Source organism: Aythya ferina (assembly GCF_964211825.1).
Source record: "Aythya ferina genome assembly, chromosome: 6".
NCBI classification, from domain to species: domain Eukaryota; kingdom Metazoa; phylum Chordata; class Aves; order Anseriformes; family Anatidae; genus Aythya; species Aythya ferina.
Window position 1 is genome coordinate 32182669 of NC_140303.1, and position 15714 is coordinate 32198382.

The following is a 15714-nucleotide window of genomic DNA, read 5'->3' on the forward strand; positions in this document are numbered from 1 at the left end:
AAAATGTAATTTTCAGAATTCCTGATACCTACCAGCCTAAGTGTATGTCCCATTTCTATTCTCCTCTTGCCTATACCCTCAGAGTAGTGCACAGTTTTCAAAGATATTTTTTATTCCATTTAATTTGGGTGCTGTCTCCATATTGAAGATGTCTTGGTGGTCTATTGATACCAGAAAACTCTGGTGGAACACCAGTAATGTTACAGTGTGCCAAAGCCTGTCCAACTGCACAAACTCCCATGGTGTCCTGCTGATGCAGAACATGGACTGAATGATTGAATGATTGTCTTGCCTATGAAAATATTAAAACTCAAATTTATTCAGGAGTAGGGTGTTCAGCAAACTTTCAGAAAACTTCCTGCTCGGTGTTAATGTCTTGGCTGATGTTTTCTCTAAACACTTAGTGGGAAGAAGCTTCTCAACATTGAAGGTCTTCCTCAGATTGTCCACATCTGTCTTACAACAGCCTGTTGTCAGAGATTCCCATGCAGTAAGGAATTTCTTGATTTCCAATAAATACTTTCCTTATTTCCATTTTCAGTTGTATGTTCCTCTACTGTAGGACTTCCAGGCACTTTGTTTTCTGCCTCGAATCAAATCCCCATGATGGGAGGGAAGGGCTATTTCAATATTTCAGTCTTGATTCTAGTCTGACTGTTCGGTAAATGGCAGATGGTAAGTCTATCTGTGCCTACTATAAAAGCTAGTGCTATTGTGTGAGCTTCTTTCTTCCTTGACAGGGAAAGAGACAAAACAAAACAAAATCAGGCAAAGAATTTGCCTTGTTTGCCAGAAAAGATTCACAAGCAAAATCAATTAAGCTGAAATACAACTTTTTTTTCAGACTTTAATGTTCTGCAGAAACACTTTTTATCTATCAAGTAGTACTGTTGCAGCATCAGAGATTTTACTTTTACAAATTTTCATTATGTAGTCTTGTGCAGCTCTCGCTGATAACAGCCATTTGAAGTGTCAGCACGACTGATGAAATCAGATGGGCCATGAACTGATTGGTTTGAAAGCTGTCACTGAGATGTGTAACATATTCTTTTTGAATTTGCGGTTGCCTCATAAAAGTTTAAAAACAACACAAGATAATGTTGTATGTTCATTCATTCAGTAATGCAAATTGTTCTCACAGATACTTCTTTGTTTGTTGAATATAAAACGAGTGATTAGTTACTTCTGTTAGTGCACAGTTGACATTAGTACAGAATTTTGTGGCGTACTCTGTGGATTTAGGACTAGGTTTTTCAGGATTACTCAGCATAGTCCAGTCAGGAGTTTTCAAAAATCTGTCTTTTAAGTGTCACAGTGGGAGCTGCTGAGCTTTGAGCAGTTTGAAAGCCAGAGCACTTTGTAGTTGAGAATTAAAAATTAGTGAGATGTTTTAAAAATCTGTTTTCCACATGGTGTATTTCCTTTCTTGTGGATAAAGTGAAGGCAGAATTGATTTAAACTATTTCTCCTTTTAATTAAGTGTTATGCTTTTGGTGTGTTCTTCTATCACTCTCTCAATTATTTTAAAAATGGCAGACTGTGTGTTCTTGGAAGTATGATTCATTTCTCTTGATTTTATTCTCTGTGTGTTTTCTTGGTCCATTCATAGACTTACAAAAGGTAACCGCGGGCAGGACATAGATTATGTAAATTTAAGAAACCTGACCTTAGAAGATAAAACAGAGTTCATCTTCCAGTTTGCCCTGAGCAAAGGACATAGCTTTGCTGTTCAGATTTTGAGTCTATTCGGCTTTCTTGCAGTAAGCAGGAAGGACTGGACTACCTTTTTAGCTTCTTAGAGAATGTTTGGGAAGGAAACAGTGCTACAAAATCATTCAAAGTCCCTGTGAAACTGAGTTGTGGAATCGGGTCTGGCATTAGCCATACATACAGCAAAGGGATATCTCTTCTGATTTTTGCCTTCAGGATGTTCTTTTATGTGGTGCTTCTAATTTACTCCATGTCTCCACTGAAGAGCTCTGCATCTCCAATAAACCAGTGTTGCATGAATGTCTTTCTTCTGGTCAAGAAGAAACTACTGGAGGTCCTTTCTTACCCTATATTTTTCTTTACTTGATGACTCTCTCACTGACAGTCATTAGCTAAAGTGCTGCCTGTCCATGAGCTCATGCATTTTTTAAGTTTATTTATCTAGAGTGTAAATGGCAAGGACAGACACCTAACATTTTAACTTACTTTTCTGTACTCTGTTATATCCTAAGAGGAACGGCTCACCCACTTCCAGCTAGGTGTTTGACTATTCAAAAAGAAGCAACAAAAATATCTTAGGGAAAGGACTAAGACTGTACAAGGGTTCAGTAGTTGGGAAACCTCCACATGACTTAGCAGATCCAAATATAATTCTCTTCTTTGTCACATTTCCTGGACAACCTTCAGCAGCTTCAAAAATCATTATGGCACATTAGCTCAAAAATGTGATGGAAAATGGAGTTGCCAGCTGGCCACAGCTTCCACACCTTATCTCATTTTATCAGTGGGAAGAACTGATTGTGGTGTTGTAATTGTGTGAGAGAAATCAGAGTCACTTGTTACCCTTTTAAAACAGGGCATAGTTGTTGGGTTTGTTGATGCAGCTCAACTAGGCCCTGTAAGGTAAGAGTGCTCAATATGACTTCCAATCTTTCTGTTATTCTAAATCCTCCGTTTTTAATGAGGGGAGAAGATGCTTCACTTCCTCTTAAAAATGTTATCAGGAAAATCGCGTTCGAGAGACTAAGAATTACTAGGATAAGATAACGAGCACTATGAAAGTATAAATTGCTCCTTTTTTGACAAGAATCAAGAAACATAAATAAACATTTATTTGTAAATAATTCCTTACATGCTATCAAACAAGGTCCATTGAGATTGAGATAGTAATGGAAAACGACCATGGTAATGTTCTTTTTTTTGAAAAGAAACAGGAAAAACTGTAGAAGAGAAATATTTCCAAATTTCTCAAAGTATTAGAAACACTACACAGGAAAAAAATCACAAGAAATGATTTGACAGAAGACTGCTAACTACAACAGACTTACATAACAAATGGGGATATCATAAAAAAAAAAAAAAATCAATACTCAGGAACACAGGAAGTAGAGAAGAAAAGATGTATTGGGTCATATTTTGCATCTCCTGTTAGAGTACAGTTGTTCACTGTAGTATGTCTTTTATCCAGTGTAGCCTTAAATTGTTCAAGCAAAGGAAATTCTTCTACTTCCTTTGGGAGTGTCTGCCACAGACTGAAGATCTTGCTGTCAAGGGATGTTTCCAGATGTTTAACCTACATTATGCTCATTTTCCAACCATTAGTGCTGAAGTTCCCTTCTTGATGTTTATACAGCTCAAAAGGACTTTGCCATCATGGTCTCTTCAATATTGTTTGTTCAGTATACAAACAAAAGGCAAGTCACTGGGAATTAGCAGAAAATGTCGGGGCAGGATGGTGTTGCTAGAACAGCAGTGGGTGTGTATCTGCACTTGCATCTTCTGCTATTCTTTGTTTAGCAGAGTACGTTTCCAGTAGCATGAATTAGCTGAAGAGCTGTGTGTGACCATCCTGCTTCCAAACCAAGTCTTCAAGGTACCCCAGCCTGGCATTGTGTTGTAAGACATACGCTTACCCAAAGCGAGATGTGCTGAGCCAGAGTGTGGCAAGGTGAACAAAGGCATAACTGTTGCTATTCAAGTTTTTGAGGAAGCTCTGAGAGACCAGTATCTCTAGGAAATATATACATTAATTTTTGGTAAGAATAAATGGCACATTTTGATGAACACACTTCTTCTTGTAACAAAAACAATGAAGTAAACAGAAATAAATAAGGAGAAGTCAAGCATAGTTCTGTTTAGCAAGGGGTGTTACCTAACTTAATCCCTCACATTGGTAGTCTCCAGACCTGTGGGTCTTGAAACTAAGTCATTCAAAAATTCCATCCGTAATCACTTTCTAGGACAATGCCTTTCCTATCCATTATCACACCATAAGTCTGAAGCAGGCCAGTTTCAGTGTCTTGGCATATGTTAGATTCATTGCACCTGAAAATGGTATTTCATTGCACTCATTTAAATAGATGTGTTGTGTCAAAAGCATGCAAATGACAGGTACCAGCATACTCACAAAATGCAAAATGTTTTTTTCCCTTGAAATGTTCCCTTGAAGATGCCCTTTTTTCCCGTAGACCCTTTCACTGTCTTTAAGAACCAGCGACTCCTTTAGCTCCACCCTGTCACACAATTTTCCTGTGTCTTAGAGTCTTGCTGCCAGATGAGGACACTGGACAGCGGGATCGGAACCTTCCCCCTCCCCGACTCAGGGAACCGATCTGCAGGGCGACACATTTCTAAGCAAGAATCGACCTTGGAAACAGAAGCCCTTGCACCGTCTGAGCAAGTTCTTCTTTCAGCTCCTTCAGTAAGAGCCAAAACTCTTGAGCGAGAAGTGCCTTCAACAGCTAAGAGTCAGGAGTCTGTGGAAAGCATAATTAGTCACTCAACATCTGATCCGGCCATGACTGCCAAAGGTATACGACCTTTTCAAAGTCGCCTTCCAAAACCAGCTTCCTCAGGTAAAATGTCAATTACACTGAAAATCACATTATTTCTGTCCCGATGTCTGTTTTGATTAGCAGAAGTCCTACAATAATGACGATTGATAACAGAAATGTTAAATACAGAGCAGAAAATATTCTTTGTGTGAATGCATAAGGTTAACAAGTTTGTGACCTGAGCCATATGGAAATTTTGCTACACATAATGCTTATCTGTAACTGAGGAAGAAAAATGTGTTAAGTACTTAAATCCTTTTCTCAAGAAACAGTACTTGAAGAAAAAAAACATGCCAGCTTTGGAATTTGAATTGAATAAGAATGCAGATGTTCAGCAGTATTCAGGATCAGACTTTGTAGCAAAGTACAATGCATAGCTATACTGTGACATAGAAAAGACACATTCATAAAGACTTGCTTTTGAAACCAGAGTTAGTCTAAATATTCATTTGGCCTCAGTGCATAAATTCTATCCCAGTGAATATATGGCCTTGACCTCAAAGAGGACTCCTGTTATTTTACTACATTACACAAATATTTATATATATGAACATAAAGTACTTCACTTTAACTTGTCAGCCGAGTAGATGTTTACTATAAAGTATAAAACAAAAGCTGACAAAGGAATAAATGGAATAGCAATTCAGCAAAACATGAACAAATAACTTCATATTAGTAAACAGTTCTATTGAACTTTGTGCAATTCCTTATAAATGCACACTAACAATTTGTATACATGTTTTAAGGTTTTTGAGCAACGAATATATATGCCAATAAAGTTAGAAATCATTACTTATAGCATTTAGCTTTATAAAACAATTTTTCATGTATGATAGATATGGAACAAAGCTCAGCAAAATTAATTGGCTTAATGGGGAAGAGTGTTTTTTTTTTAATCTTGATGAAATGCAATGTCACTGGTGTTATGGCTGTTAACACTGTCAACATAAGTATTTTTTGCCCATATAACAACTTGTGAGTGCTTAACTTCCATAAATCTGTATTGCTCCAAGAAAGATTCCATATAATTAGGATGTAAGGTTAAGTATAAAGTTTAAGCTTAGCTTAAGACCATCAAATATGTGTTCTGCTAATGAGTTGATGTATATTGAGCCTAGGAGGAAAGAAGGCTCTTTAATATGTTCATAAGATGCATAACAGAAGAATTCTAATTAAACATCTTAGAACTGGTTGATTTAGCAATATTCCCTATGCAGTATTGTAATGGTATAAAAGACTGCAAACACACATTGTATGCTTAATTGTGGTCTCCCCTGCTCATTTCAAATCAAAGCTAAATAAAAGATATTTTAATACTTAGTATTTTTTAAATAAATGTACTGTTAATTAATTGTACAGCTAAGAAGGATTCAGAAGAGAAATCTTAGTTATAGATTATATGCTACATGCTTGAATAGCCACATGTGTGACCTCAGTTCAGCATTGTGCTATAGAGTAGACTCCATGATTAAACACTGTCATTATAACAAATTGAATAGAAACTGCAAGCACTGAATTGCTTCATAAGAAGTCAGTAGCAGTAAGATTGTTCTGATCTTAATGCTAATATTCACTGCACCAACCTTGCAAGGTTTGTATCTTAATTAAATTGTCATGAAGAGATGTTAAAAAAAAGTAGTATACACCAGACAGTGAGGTCAACTCATTCTTTACTAGAATATTTTCAATTGAATCTTCTCCTCTCCCTCACTTTTTCTTCCAAATTACAATTATCACTTTATTCCATGTGCACCATAGATCTTCTTTGATGTTCTGATTTTGCATAGTGCAAATATAGCAAATAAAAAGGCTAGCTGATTGAGAATTTCTGCTAGAAAGGTACTTCTAATTATATTTATGTTAACACGCTGTTCTTGCTCTGAGAACATAAAATAGCAAAGCAGATCCTACAATGCCTGGAAGTAGTTATTGAATGTTTTTTCTTATTTGAAAGAACATACATTATAAAACTAAAAGAGGGATTTAAGTCCATGCCTTCCTCTTCTCTTGTTAACTGGAAAAGGCTTTGGATCAAATTCTGCCACTATAGTTGTTAGAGTTATTCCGGTAAGAAGGTAAGTAGTTCCTTTGAATAGTAAGATACTATTTGACACAATTAAAAGTATCACGATTAGTTCCCATTTTTTACCAAATTATAACTGAAACTCTCAAGAAGATGCTGATGAGACCTACAGTTTAAATAATGTCTCTCTTAATTCAGGAATAATTAACCTTGCAAAGCAAAGTGAACAAGAACCAAGTTCTGTGACCTCTGCCTCATTACAGCTTACTGAAGAAACTGTGGAAAATAGAAAAGTTCTTCCAGGCTGGACCACCAAGAAAACTGCTAAAACAAAGGTATAAATTAAAAAGTGTCATCTCTTAAGTGAGATCGGTATTGTGGTATAAAGAGTCAGAAATGGTGAATGTTATTAATGCAGTGGAAAGAATAACAATCTAATAGCTACATTTATTTTCTCGACCTTCATTAGTTATTATTAATAATAATACAGCACCAAAAGGTACTTTGTCCTCATGGTTTGCAAACCATGATTAATTAAAATGCACAGCCATTTTATAGGCAAGGAATTAGAGACCTTTTCACTCTGTTTTTCTCTTCCAGGAACTTGATCTTGCTTTTTTGCTTTCCTTTGGAGAATCATATCTGTTGTGTTTTGGTTTTATTTCCCAGGTCTAGGTTTCCTTTTCTCTTTGGCTGTGTAGTATGAGTGTTTGAGCAGCTGTGCTGGGAAAGTATTGTGAAAGAGAAAATAGTCTTCTTACATGTTTCTGTGGGGTTTGGGGTAATTCCTGCAGTGATCTGTCCGTCCTTCGACGCTTTCAAGAAAACTGCAGGAAGAACAGGCAAATACACATACCTGTGTAAAAGCTGCTGCTGATGGTTGTTATTCATATTTAGGAATTCCAGGCTGCCAAGTCCTGTGAGAAGCACAGGGTCAGGAGGTTAGCAAGTAAAGAGAACAACCCTCTCCAGAAAGTGGGTATTAAGGCAAGGAAGCTGTCAGACCGTTAGCTAATAAGACTTGCATTGTAAGAGGCTGAAAACCTTTTGTTGCTTAACGTTTTTGCATGTCTGCTTCATCCATTTATTTACTGACTGGAGTATCTCCCATTTTTATATAGCTCGTGCTCTGGATATTTAGGACAGAAATAGAGAGAAAACAATGGCTTGTCTTGTGTATTATCTGCAAATGGGCAGTGAACCCTCTGTGGTGCAACATGTTGGCTTCCAAGTCACAACCACATTACTGTCATATTCACCCTGCCTCAGTTACGACAGACCAGCCCCAAAACCATGTTAGCATGATTCATGGGCAATTAGTCTGCCTCAGAGTCAGGAGCTTAGTGTGTGTGTAGCAGTGTGACTGTATCTAAATGGTTCTGGGACTGCAGCTGGCTTGCACCCTTCCCGTTTTAGCAGTAGAGTAGTGCTGGGCATATCTGGCTCCGTGCAGGTATCCTCAGGTCCGGTACCCACTTCACAGCTATGTGCTTCCTCTCCAGTGAATGGCCTTCTGCATCAGTTAAAAGCTGCACCATGGCTGGGAAGATGGGGAAATTAATATTGCTCTTTGAAAAACACAGTGAGCCACGGAGAGGCAGTTGAAGTTAGGACAGTAGGTGGTAGCTGATTACTTACCTGAAGGGTAAGTGGCTAGTTAAACTGGTAAAGCAGACATTTTACCAACTGAATTATCCATTTCCATTGCATGAAGAATATAAACTGTTCCACTCCTCATTCCATCTTCTGCATTATTTTGGTATGTATGCATCATCTGAGTGATTGCAATACCCTTATTTGTACAGGACACAGCTCTGAGAGTGTGCACTTATTCTGCCAGCAGCAGTGACGCTGAGCCAGAGCCAGAGTATGAAACAAATTATTTTCGAACCGCAGAGGAGACATTAGTAGAGTTAACAAAGAGCAACAAACAAGGTAATTGAAAATTTGTACATAAGAAATGTGTATCTCTCATCTCCACACTGACTCAGCAACAGATAATGTCCTTCATTGGAGTCTCTAATTTTCACTTTCTAACCCCAGATCTTACTTCATTCTAATTTTCCATTAACTTTTTATTGCTTTTTGCTTTTTATTCGTGTATCTTTTTTTTCCTTCTTCCACTGTTTTTGCTGGCAAGGGCTTAACTCGTAGGTTTTTATGCATAAATTGCTTCAGTGTAGGTAAAAAGTCTTCTGTTACATTATTACAGAATTTAAAAGGTGACTATAAAGATAGTTTCCCCCCCTTTTAAAAAAAAATATATTAGCTGGTTGTAATAACCCAATGAACAAGGCCATAGTTTTCCAACCTCTACATCAAAATGATGTTGGTTGTGATGCCGTAGTGAGGTCTTCCTCAGTGTCCCCCATGTACATATTGCCATTTTCAAGTATCAAACCTTTCTGCAGCAACTGATAGCAATTTGGAATTTACTGAATTCCAGTAGATGAAAGCACCTTAAGCAAAGTTCTTGAGATAATAGTTTTCTGTGTGTTTAATAACCCGGGAAATTGCTGTCTTGTCATGACCACCAGCTTGCCAAGCTGCCAGCCACCTTTCAGTGCAGATGGGTGTCCCCTGGGAGCGGGAAGAGACGGTGGCTGATATCCTATGCAGCTGATGGCTTCCCTGCTGGTGATGAATTCTGGCAAGTGCAAAGGCCAGTGCAAGGTCTCAGCCACCACTGAAGCCCTGAGAGCTTAAGCAGCACTTCAGCGATACGGAGGATTTGTGCCGGCTCTCAGCACAGCAGTGAGCCTGACCTAGCAGAGATTAGCACCTACAGTAGATACTGCAGTGATGAATGCATTAAAAATGCCGTGGACCGTTAGATACTGTAGACAGGCATACTGTGCTCTTTAGTGTCTGCTGGGAGTTGGACTTAAACATTTGGCATTTTCAGAGATAATCCATTTTGTGTGATTCCACCACGGAAAGAGCAAAGTAGGAAGCTAGGACCATTTATTTACATTATTCCTGTAACGTTCCATATTTAATCTGTATGAAACATTGGAAGTAATTTAACTCAGCCAATAAACACTTCTTGTTACTGAATTGCTTTTTACAAATCACATTCTCTCTTGCTTTTTTTTTTTTCTTTTCCAAAAGGGTATGTAAGGAATTCTTTCATGATTGATCACAGTTTGAGAAAAAAGGATTTTAGCATGTGTAAGCAGTTGCATTAAATGACAGCAGATTCCAAGTTTAGTGATACATAAGCATGACTTAAAATCACCGTTTTACACAGCAAACCATTAATTTTGTGTATATGCCTAACTTTGGGGCTAGCAACAGAACTAAAATTCATAGCTGTGACTGAGACAAATAGAAAATAAAATTACAAAGCATTATTGCAAAATTATTTCTGCCATGGCCATTCTTTCTGAACAGGATTTCTGCTCTGTGCTCTATAAATGCAATTCCCACATCAGATTATTAACAATACTTTATTCCATTGTGTGTTCAAAGATCTTGGCTTCTTTATGCACACAAGTGATACAGCCTCAAAACATCCACATGAGACTGGAGCAGGGGCTGCAGCAAACCAAGTCACTGGGTATATTTTAATATGCAGAGATAATTATATTTATTAGATGAGTCCTCAAAACATTAATGACCTTTCCTTGTTGCAGTATTATAATGTTAGAATGATTTTCATTTTCCATATATGAGCAGGAAATTGAAAGGTTGAGAGACTGCCTAACGCAAAGGCTATTAAGAGTTAGTGGTAAGACCTTCATTGATTTGGTGGACTTTGGATGAGACTCCCAGTACTTTACCCAGTGTTACAGAGAAAGTCAGTAGAATAGCAGGGAATCGTCCAAATATTCCAGCTTCTTCTGTTTCAACCATGAGAATGTTTTGATTCCAGTTTCATAGAGGTTTTATTCTGATGAGATTCTGCTTTAGACTCTGGAGGCAGAGGCTCTTCTAATGCTATAGGTTGTAAGATAGAGTTGAAGTTTGTGTAACGAGAAGTGTGAGGAAAGAAGCTAATGATCATCCAAGCCTCTATCCCTTGTGCTTTTTATTGAAGCTGCAGAAAATTTCTTTGTTTTTGATCTTTAGTATGAGTTTTGAGCTTTGGACTTTGGAAACTGAGGTTCTACTCCTCATATTCTTGTATTACAGTAGGATCTATAACAAATGAACAGAGCCTGTTTTTTAACCTTGCTAATGTATTTTTATACTGTTGTTTTCATTAGCTAAAATGTAATTACAATGAAAGAATTATCAGAAATAGTCAAACTTCAAACTGAAAGACATGCTAAAGCAGCTTAGCATATCTGCCCTGTAAAGCTATTAAGAGAGGAGAATGAAAACTTACAGGAAATAAATAAATGGAACAATCCTCCCAAATTAACCATCTTGTCCACATTTAGAAAAGAAAGGAAATTAATTTTGGCTTTCTCATACCATCTCTTTCACCTTGAATGTTAAATATGAACAGTCCCATGTATATGTATTGATTGGAGAGCAGCTAGTATTCTAATGTTTTTATTACTACTGAATTCTAGATACTTTAAAATACTTGAAATGCATTTTGAAATTGTAAAATTACATTAACAGTAAAATTACATTAACAGTATATTTAGACTGTATTTCATCGAGTAAATAAGCCATAATAACATTATTTTTAATAACTCTTACAGCTGAGCAGGAAAAACAGAAGCAGAAAAAGTCAAATCTGGGGAACCCGATGTCAATCTTGGATTTATACCAGCACAGTCTCTATGGCCATTTTGGAGAGGATGGACCTGAACAATTAGCACATTATAGTTTAATTGAGCAGCTGAGTGGACCTTCCAGTAAAGACAGCAGGGGCAAAGAGAGCCCAAGTGTGAGTTGCCATGATTTTTATATTACTTCTCGTTTTCTTCATGATTTTTACTTGCTGCTTATTTTCTCCTCAATGTGTTGGTTAGTTACTGAAACCAGGCAGACCTGAATAAACAGCTTGACATCCAGAAGCGTAAAGATCTAAATATTTTTAGAACAGGATGTTACATTGTGATGTTTGTCTGTCATAGAATTAGACTTCCAAAATTGACAATTAGAGACAGTCTAGAGCTAGCACTCTGCCATTAAAAAAGAGTTGACATTTAAGGCTAGCAAGAAAACACAGAATTTATCTTTTAAAGCTGCTCTTTCATACACAGTTAGCTAATATGTGTAGCACAACATGTAGTAAATGACTTCAACATCTGAAGTAATATTCCTGAAAATATGAATGAGACTGTGCTCCTTCTGGGCTCTGGTGCAACATACTTGATGTTAGCTGTGGTACTCCTGACTTGAGAGTTTTAAACATTATTTTTGTGATCAGTCCTAATCTGATCGGTAGATCTTGATACTAAACAAAACCAAATTAGTTTTCTCCCATTATTTCATGTGAACCCACTTGTTATTTCTATCTCTAAAAATGCTGAACCTGACATCATGCAGGCTAAACATTCCTGAAAAGCACCCCTTCAACCTGTTCTTTTTTCTCATGCCTTATCCTTTCATTCTCATGCTTTTTTCTCACTTGGTCTCTCCTTTGCTTTAATAAGCCTACTTGTTTGAAAGTACAGACAACCAGCCATGATCCACTGTTATCATTTTGCCTCCACATTCTTTTTCTTCTTTTTAAATACAAGCTCTTTTATTTCCATGCCTAAGCAATTTTGGGTACCTTACAGTATAAACAAAGGTGGTAGCAAAGAATAATGAATGAGCTGCTGTTTGTAGCACACTGGTGTAGTTCATGGAGTGAAAAGAATTTTTATCTGTTCTGAGACCCCAGTTTTCGGTTTCAGAGAATCACAGTGCATTGCAACTTCAGAGGTGATTAACTCTAACCAAAGTTAGAGTCTTACAGCTTTCAGGAATCTGGGCCAAGTGTGCAGAAGGAATGTGTGGAACAAACTGGCAGTGCCCCTGTTTATTCCAACTCTGCTGGCATAAAAACCCCGCTTAACTGAATATTAAATTGACTCACAAACTTCTGAAATGTATCAGCCTCATTTCCCAATCAACCAGATTTTGCTAGTACCTAGAATATGATTCAATCTGAATATATTTGAGTCATATTAGAAAGAATAATTTTAAAGAATCTATTTTCATAGTTGGGAAGAAGAAAAGGGAAAAAAAAGGTAGAAGAAGAGCATTAAGAAGGATAGATAAAGGAAAATAATATGAGCATCCACTTAATTCCTCACCTTGAACTTTTACAGATTCATAGCTTAATTATGTAGATGAGATGAATTATATAAGTATATATATGTATAGATATATACATAAAATCAGTTCTGCCTTCTGAAGGCCAAGGTATTTTGCTATTATTGGAGTAATTAGATTTGGTTCCACTAGAGAAAAGTTGCTCAGAGTTGTGTCTGCATTTAATTCATTCTTCTTGTGCATTTGTTGTACACAACAAATCTCTGCAATGCGCCCAATCAGCACCAAGGCTTAAACAACACTCATTAAAAGAGCCTTAGGGTCCTTGTAAAAGTCCATCATTAAACTGGAAGGCAACAGGTATAACTCAGCATTAACATTTTTCATGCATTATGGTGGGGGGGTTTTGAGATTACTTTTGAGGATCTGAAATAGCTCTCAAAACAGCATTGCCTCTCGGTGAGCAGTGGAGGCTCAATAAAGTGTTAGAAATTTGCCTATTAGTATTAAACTTTTCAAAATGACAAATGAGAAGCAGTAACCATGAAAAGCAGGTTGCTCCAAACTCCTTGTTTGAACCAGAATGGCAATTTTTTCTCAGCTGTAATTTGTCCAATCTGAGAAGATCCACAGCCTGTTTAAATTAGAACTGTGTGATCTGGAACTTTACCCACAAAGAAGGGGGACGCCAGTTACCGAGACACTGATGGCCAGCAAATCTGAAAAAAAGACCAACAGATACATTTTGAGGAGAGGGGGAGTGCAGCTTTCATGCAGAATATTTGACATTTTGAAAACAGAAATGTTACGTACTTTGAATTTCCTTCCCAAATGGTGTGTGCAAAGCCATAAGGAAAAAAAAAAAAAAAAAAAAAAAACACAAAAAAACACAAGTGTCGTGATGGACAGAATGAGTTTACTCTGCTTGTCGAAAGAGCAGTGTGCTGTATCAGTCTCTTAGTCCAATTAAATTGGACTGTACAGCACCAGTAAGATAGTGGCTTCAGACTGGGTGCTCTAATGAGGCAGTCTGGCAGGGAGCTCTGTTAGCCTGGACTTATTTCATTTGAGTTGTCTCTTTCTCACCGAATATATTCACCAGTGTTACCCCCAGAGTATACACACAAGTTTTATCAGCAAAAAGTATTGCACAGAAGGAGTTTCAGAGGGGAAACAATCAATGGGCAATTCCTATAATAAAGGGACACTGAATGCACAGTTTGAGAAATCAAAAAGGCTTCTACGTGTTGAAAGAAGTATTTATTGTTCCAGTTCCTTATCTGCAAAGTCTTAAACAGCATCCTGGTTAAATTCTCTTGGCCCTAAAACCAATTTGACGTTACATCTATTTTGACCTGGGAAACATATTCCAGAATAATGTCATTCTTTTGTACACTGCAGTATCTTGGACAAGAAAAGCAAATCACAGTGTCAAAGAAAGGAATAAAATACATTGAGTCGTGGACAAAACTTCCACTTAAATTGACAGCCATGGTGTATTTTTCTCATGTAGGATTTTCAAAACTAGAAACTGTTACTTTTATACCTATCAATTAATTTTAATTAAACAGGAACTTCTCCAATTTAATAAAACATATGCAGTGCCAAAGTCCACTGCAGTCACAGCATGGGAGAGACACCAATTCAGTGAAACTTCAGAGAGACCTATGTTGCACAGCTGCTTCTCCTGCTAGTAGCAGTACCTGCTAGCACCTTGAGCAGTTTTTTGACATCGTGACTGCTACCATATTTTCTCAATGAAAAAAATATTTCACATTTCAATTAATTTTCTGCTCAGATTTTAGAAGCATTTTTTTTCTTAAAATAATCCAGAAAACAAGATGAATTTCCCTCACCCAAGCCTACTGTTTATTGACTTACTTTATGATCAAATGAGAAGCAATACAAGTTGTTTGTTTGTTTGTTTTTGTTTTGTTTTGTTTTTTTTTGTCTTCTTTGTTCACTTGGAGAAGTAATGGTGTTGTTCAAAGACTTTATTACTTAATCTTCCTTATGATCCCAAGCATCATGAAAAATGTGTTTTCTTTTCTGTCCTTAACCAACCATCACATACATTTTTTCTGTGATACGTCTTGGTTGGATTTGAAGGAATGTCTTGAGGAGCACTTTTAAAGAAAAGATCGTTCATGAAGGCAGCTGGTACCCACCACAAGTTTCTAAATTCTCTTGCTTTCCCTCAGTTGTGATGACATACATGAGAAACCTGACATTTCTATCACAACTACTATGTTAACTACATCAACAATTTAACTAAGCAGCTCAAGTAACTGAAGAGGCTTGTAGGTGCAACATGAAGTTACGGTCTTACTCAACACAGCAGAGTTTGTATGTATCGTGCAATTGATTGATGAAGGAGATGCAGTGCTCAAATCACCATGTCTTTTGCAATTCAAGTAGATATTAGAGCTTGTTGGCAAATACAGGAAAAGGAAAAATTAGAGAAGTTTCTACTGTTTTGGCCGTACTTACATTTGGGACTGACATGGCGGCATTCCCAGATAAATTTGAGGGTTTTTTACAGATGAGTAAGCTGATTGGGAGTTAATGCTATATGATTATCTCGTTGTGCTCACAAGCCTTCAAATGTATCATTTTAAAGAGAATGAAATATCCACAATTGGGCTAGTAACAATAATAAGAAAGTTTGGTAACTGCACACCATTTGCCATCCTCTAGGCTCACAGAGTAGTAAGCTGATACTATGGAGGATGTTCCAGCGTCCCTGAATTACAGCAATAGTTAAAGTCACCTCTGCAGGCTGCACTAAACACAAGAAAGAGGAAAACAAAGAAAGGCATGAGCTAGTTCTGCTTGCGGCTTGTCTCCTACAGAGATCAGTAAGTGGTGAGCTAGGGTATGAATTGGCTGCACACTGGGCGCTTGACACTGTTCAGCTATTTAGGCAGCTCTTGGAGAACACGCCAGTGAAGTTTAGGTGCCTGATTTGGGTTCTTTGAATCATTT

General features: G+C 37.2%; 1 protein-coding gene across 18 annotated transcripts in view; it reads left to right on the forward strand.

The window, feature by feature from the left end:
- The window catches only part of NCKAP5 (NCK associated protein 5), a 435525-nt gene that overhangs the window by 398483 nt on the left and 21328 nt on the right, over positions 1-15714 (forward strand). For all 18 annotated transcript variants that reach the window (XM_084524282.1, XM_084524281.1, XM_084524266.1 and 15 more), the window contains 4 exons: positions 4251-4565; positions 6766-6902; positions 8373-8502; positions 11223-11410. In XM_084524282.1, the coding sequence (XP_084380408.1) occupies positions 4251-4565; positions 6766-6902; positions 8373-8502; positions 11223-11410 (770 nt within the window). The remainder of the gene's footprint in view (positions 1-4250; positions 4566-6765; positions 6903-8372; positions 8503-11222; positions 11411-15714) is intronic.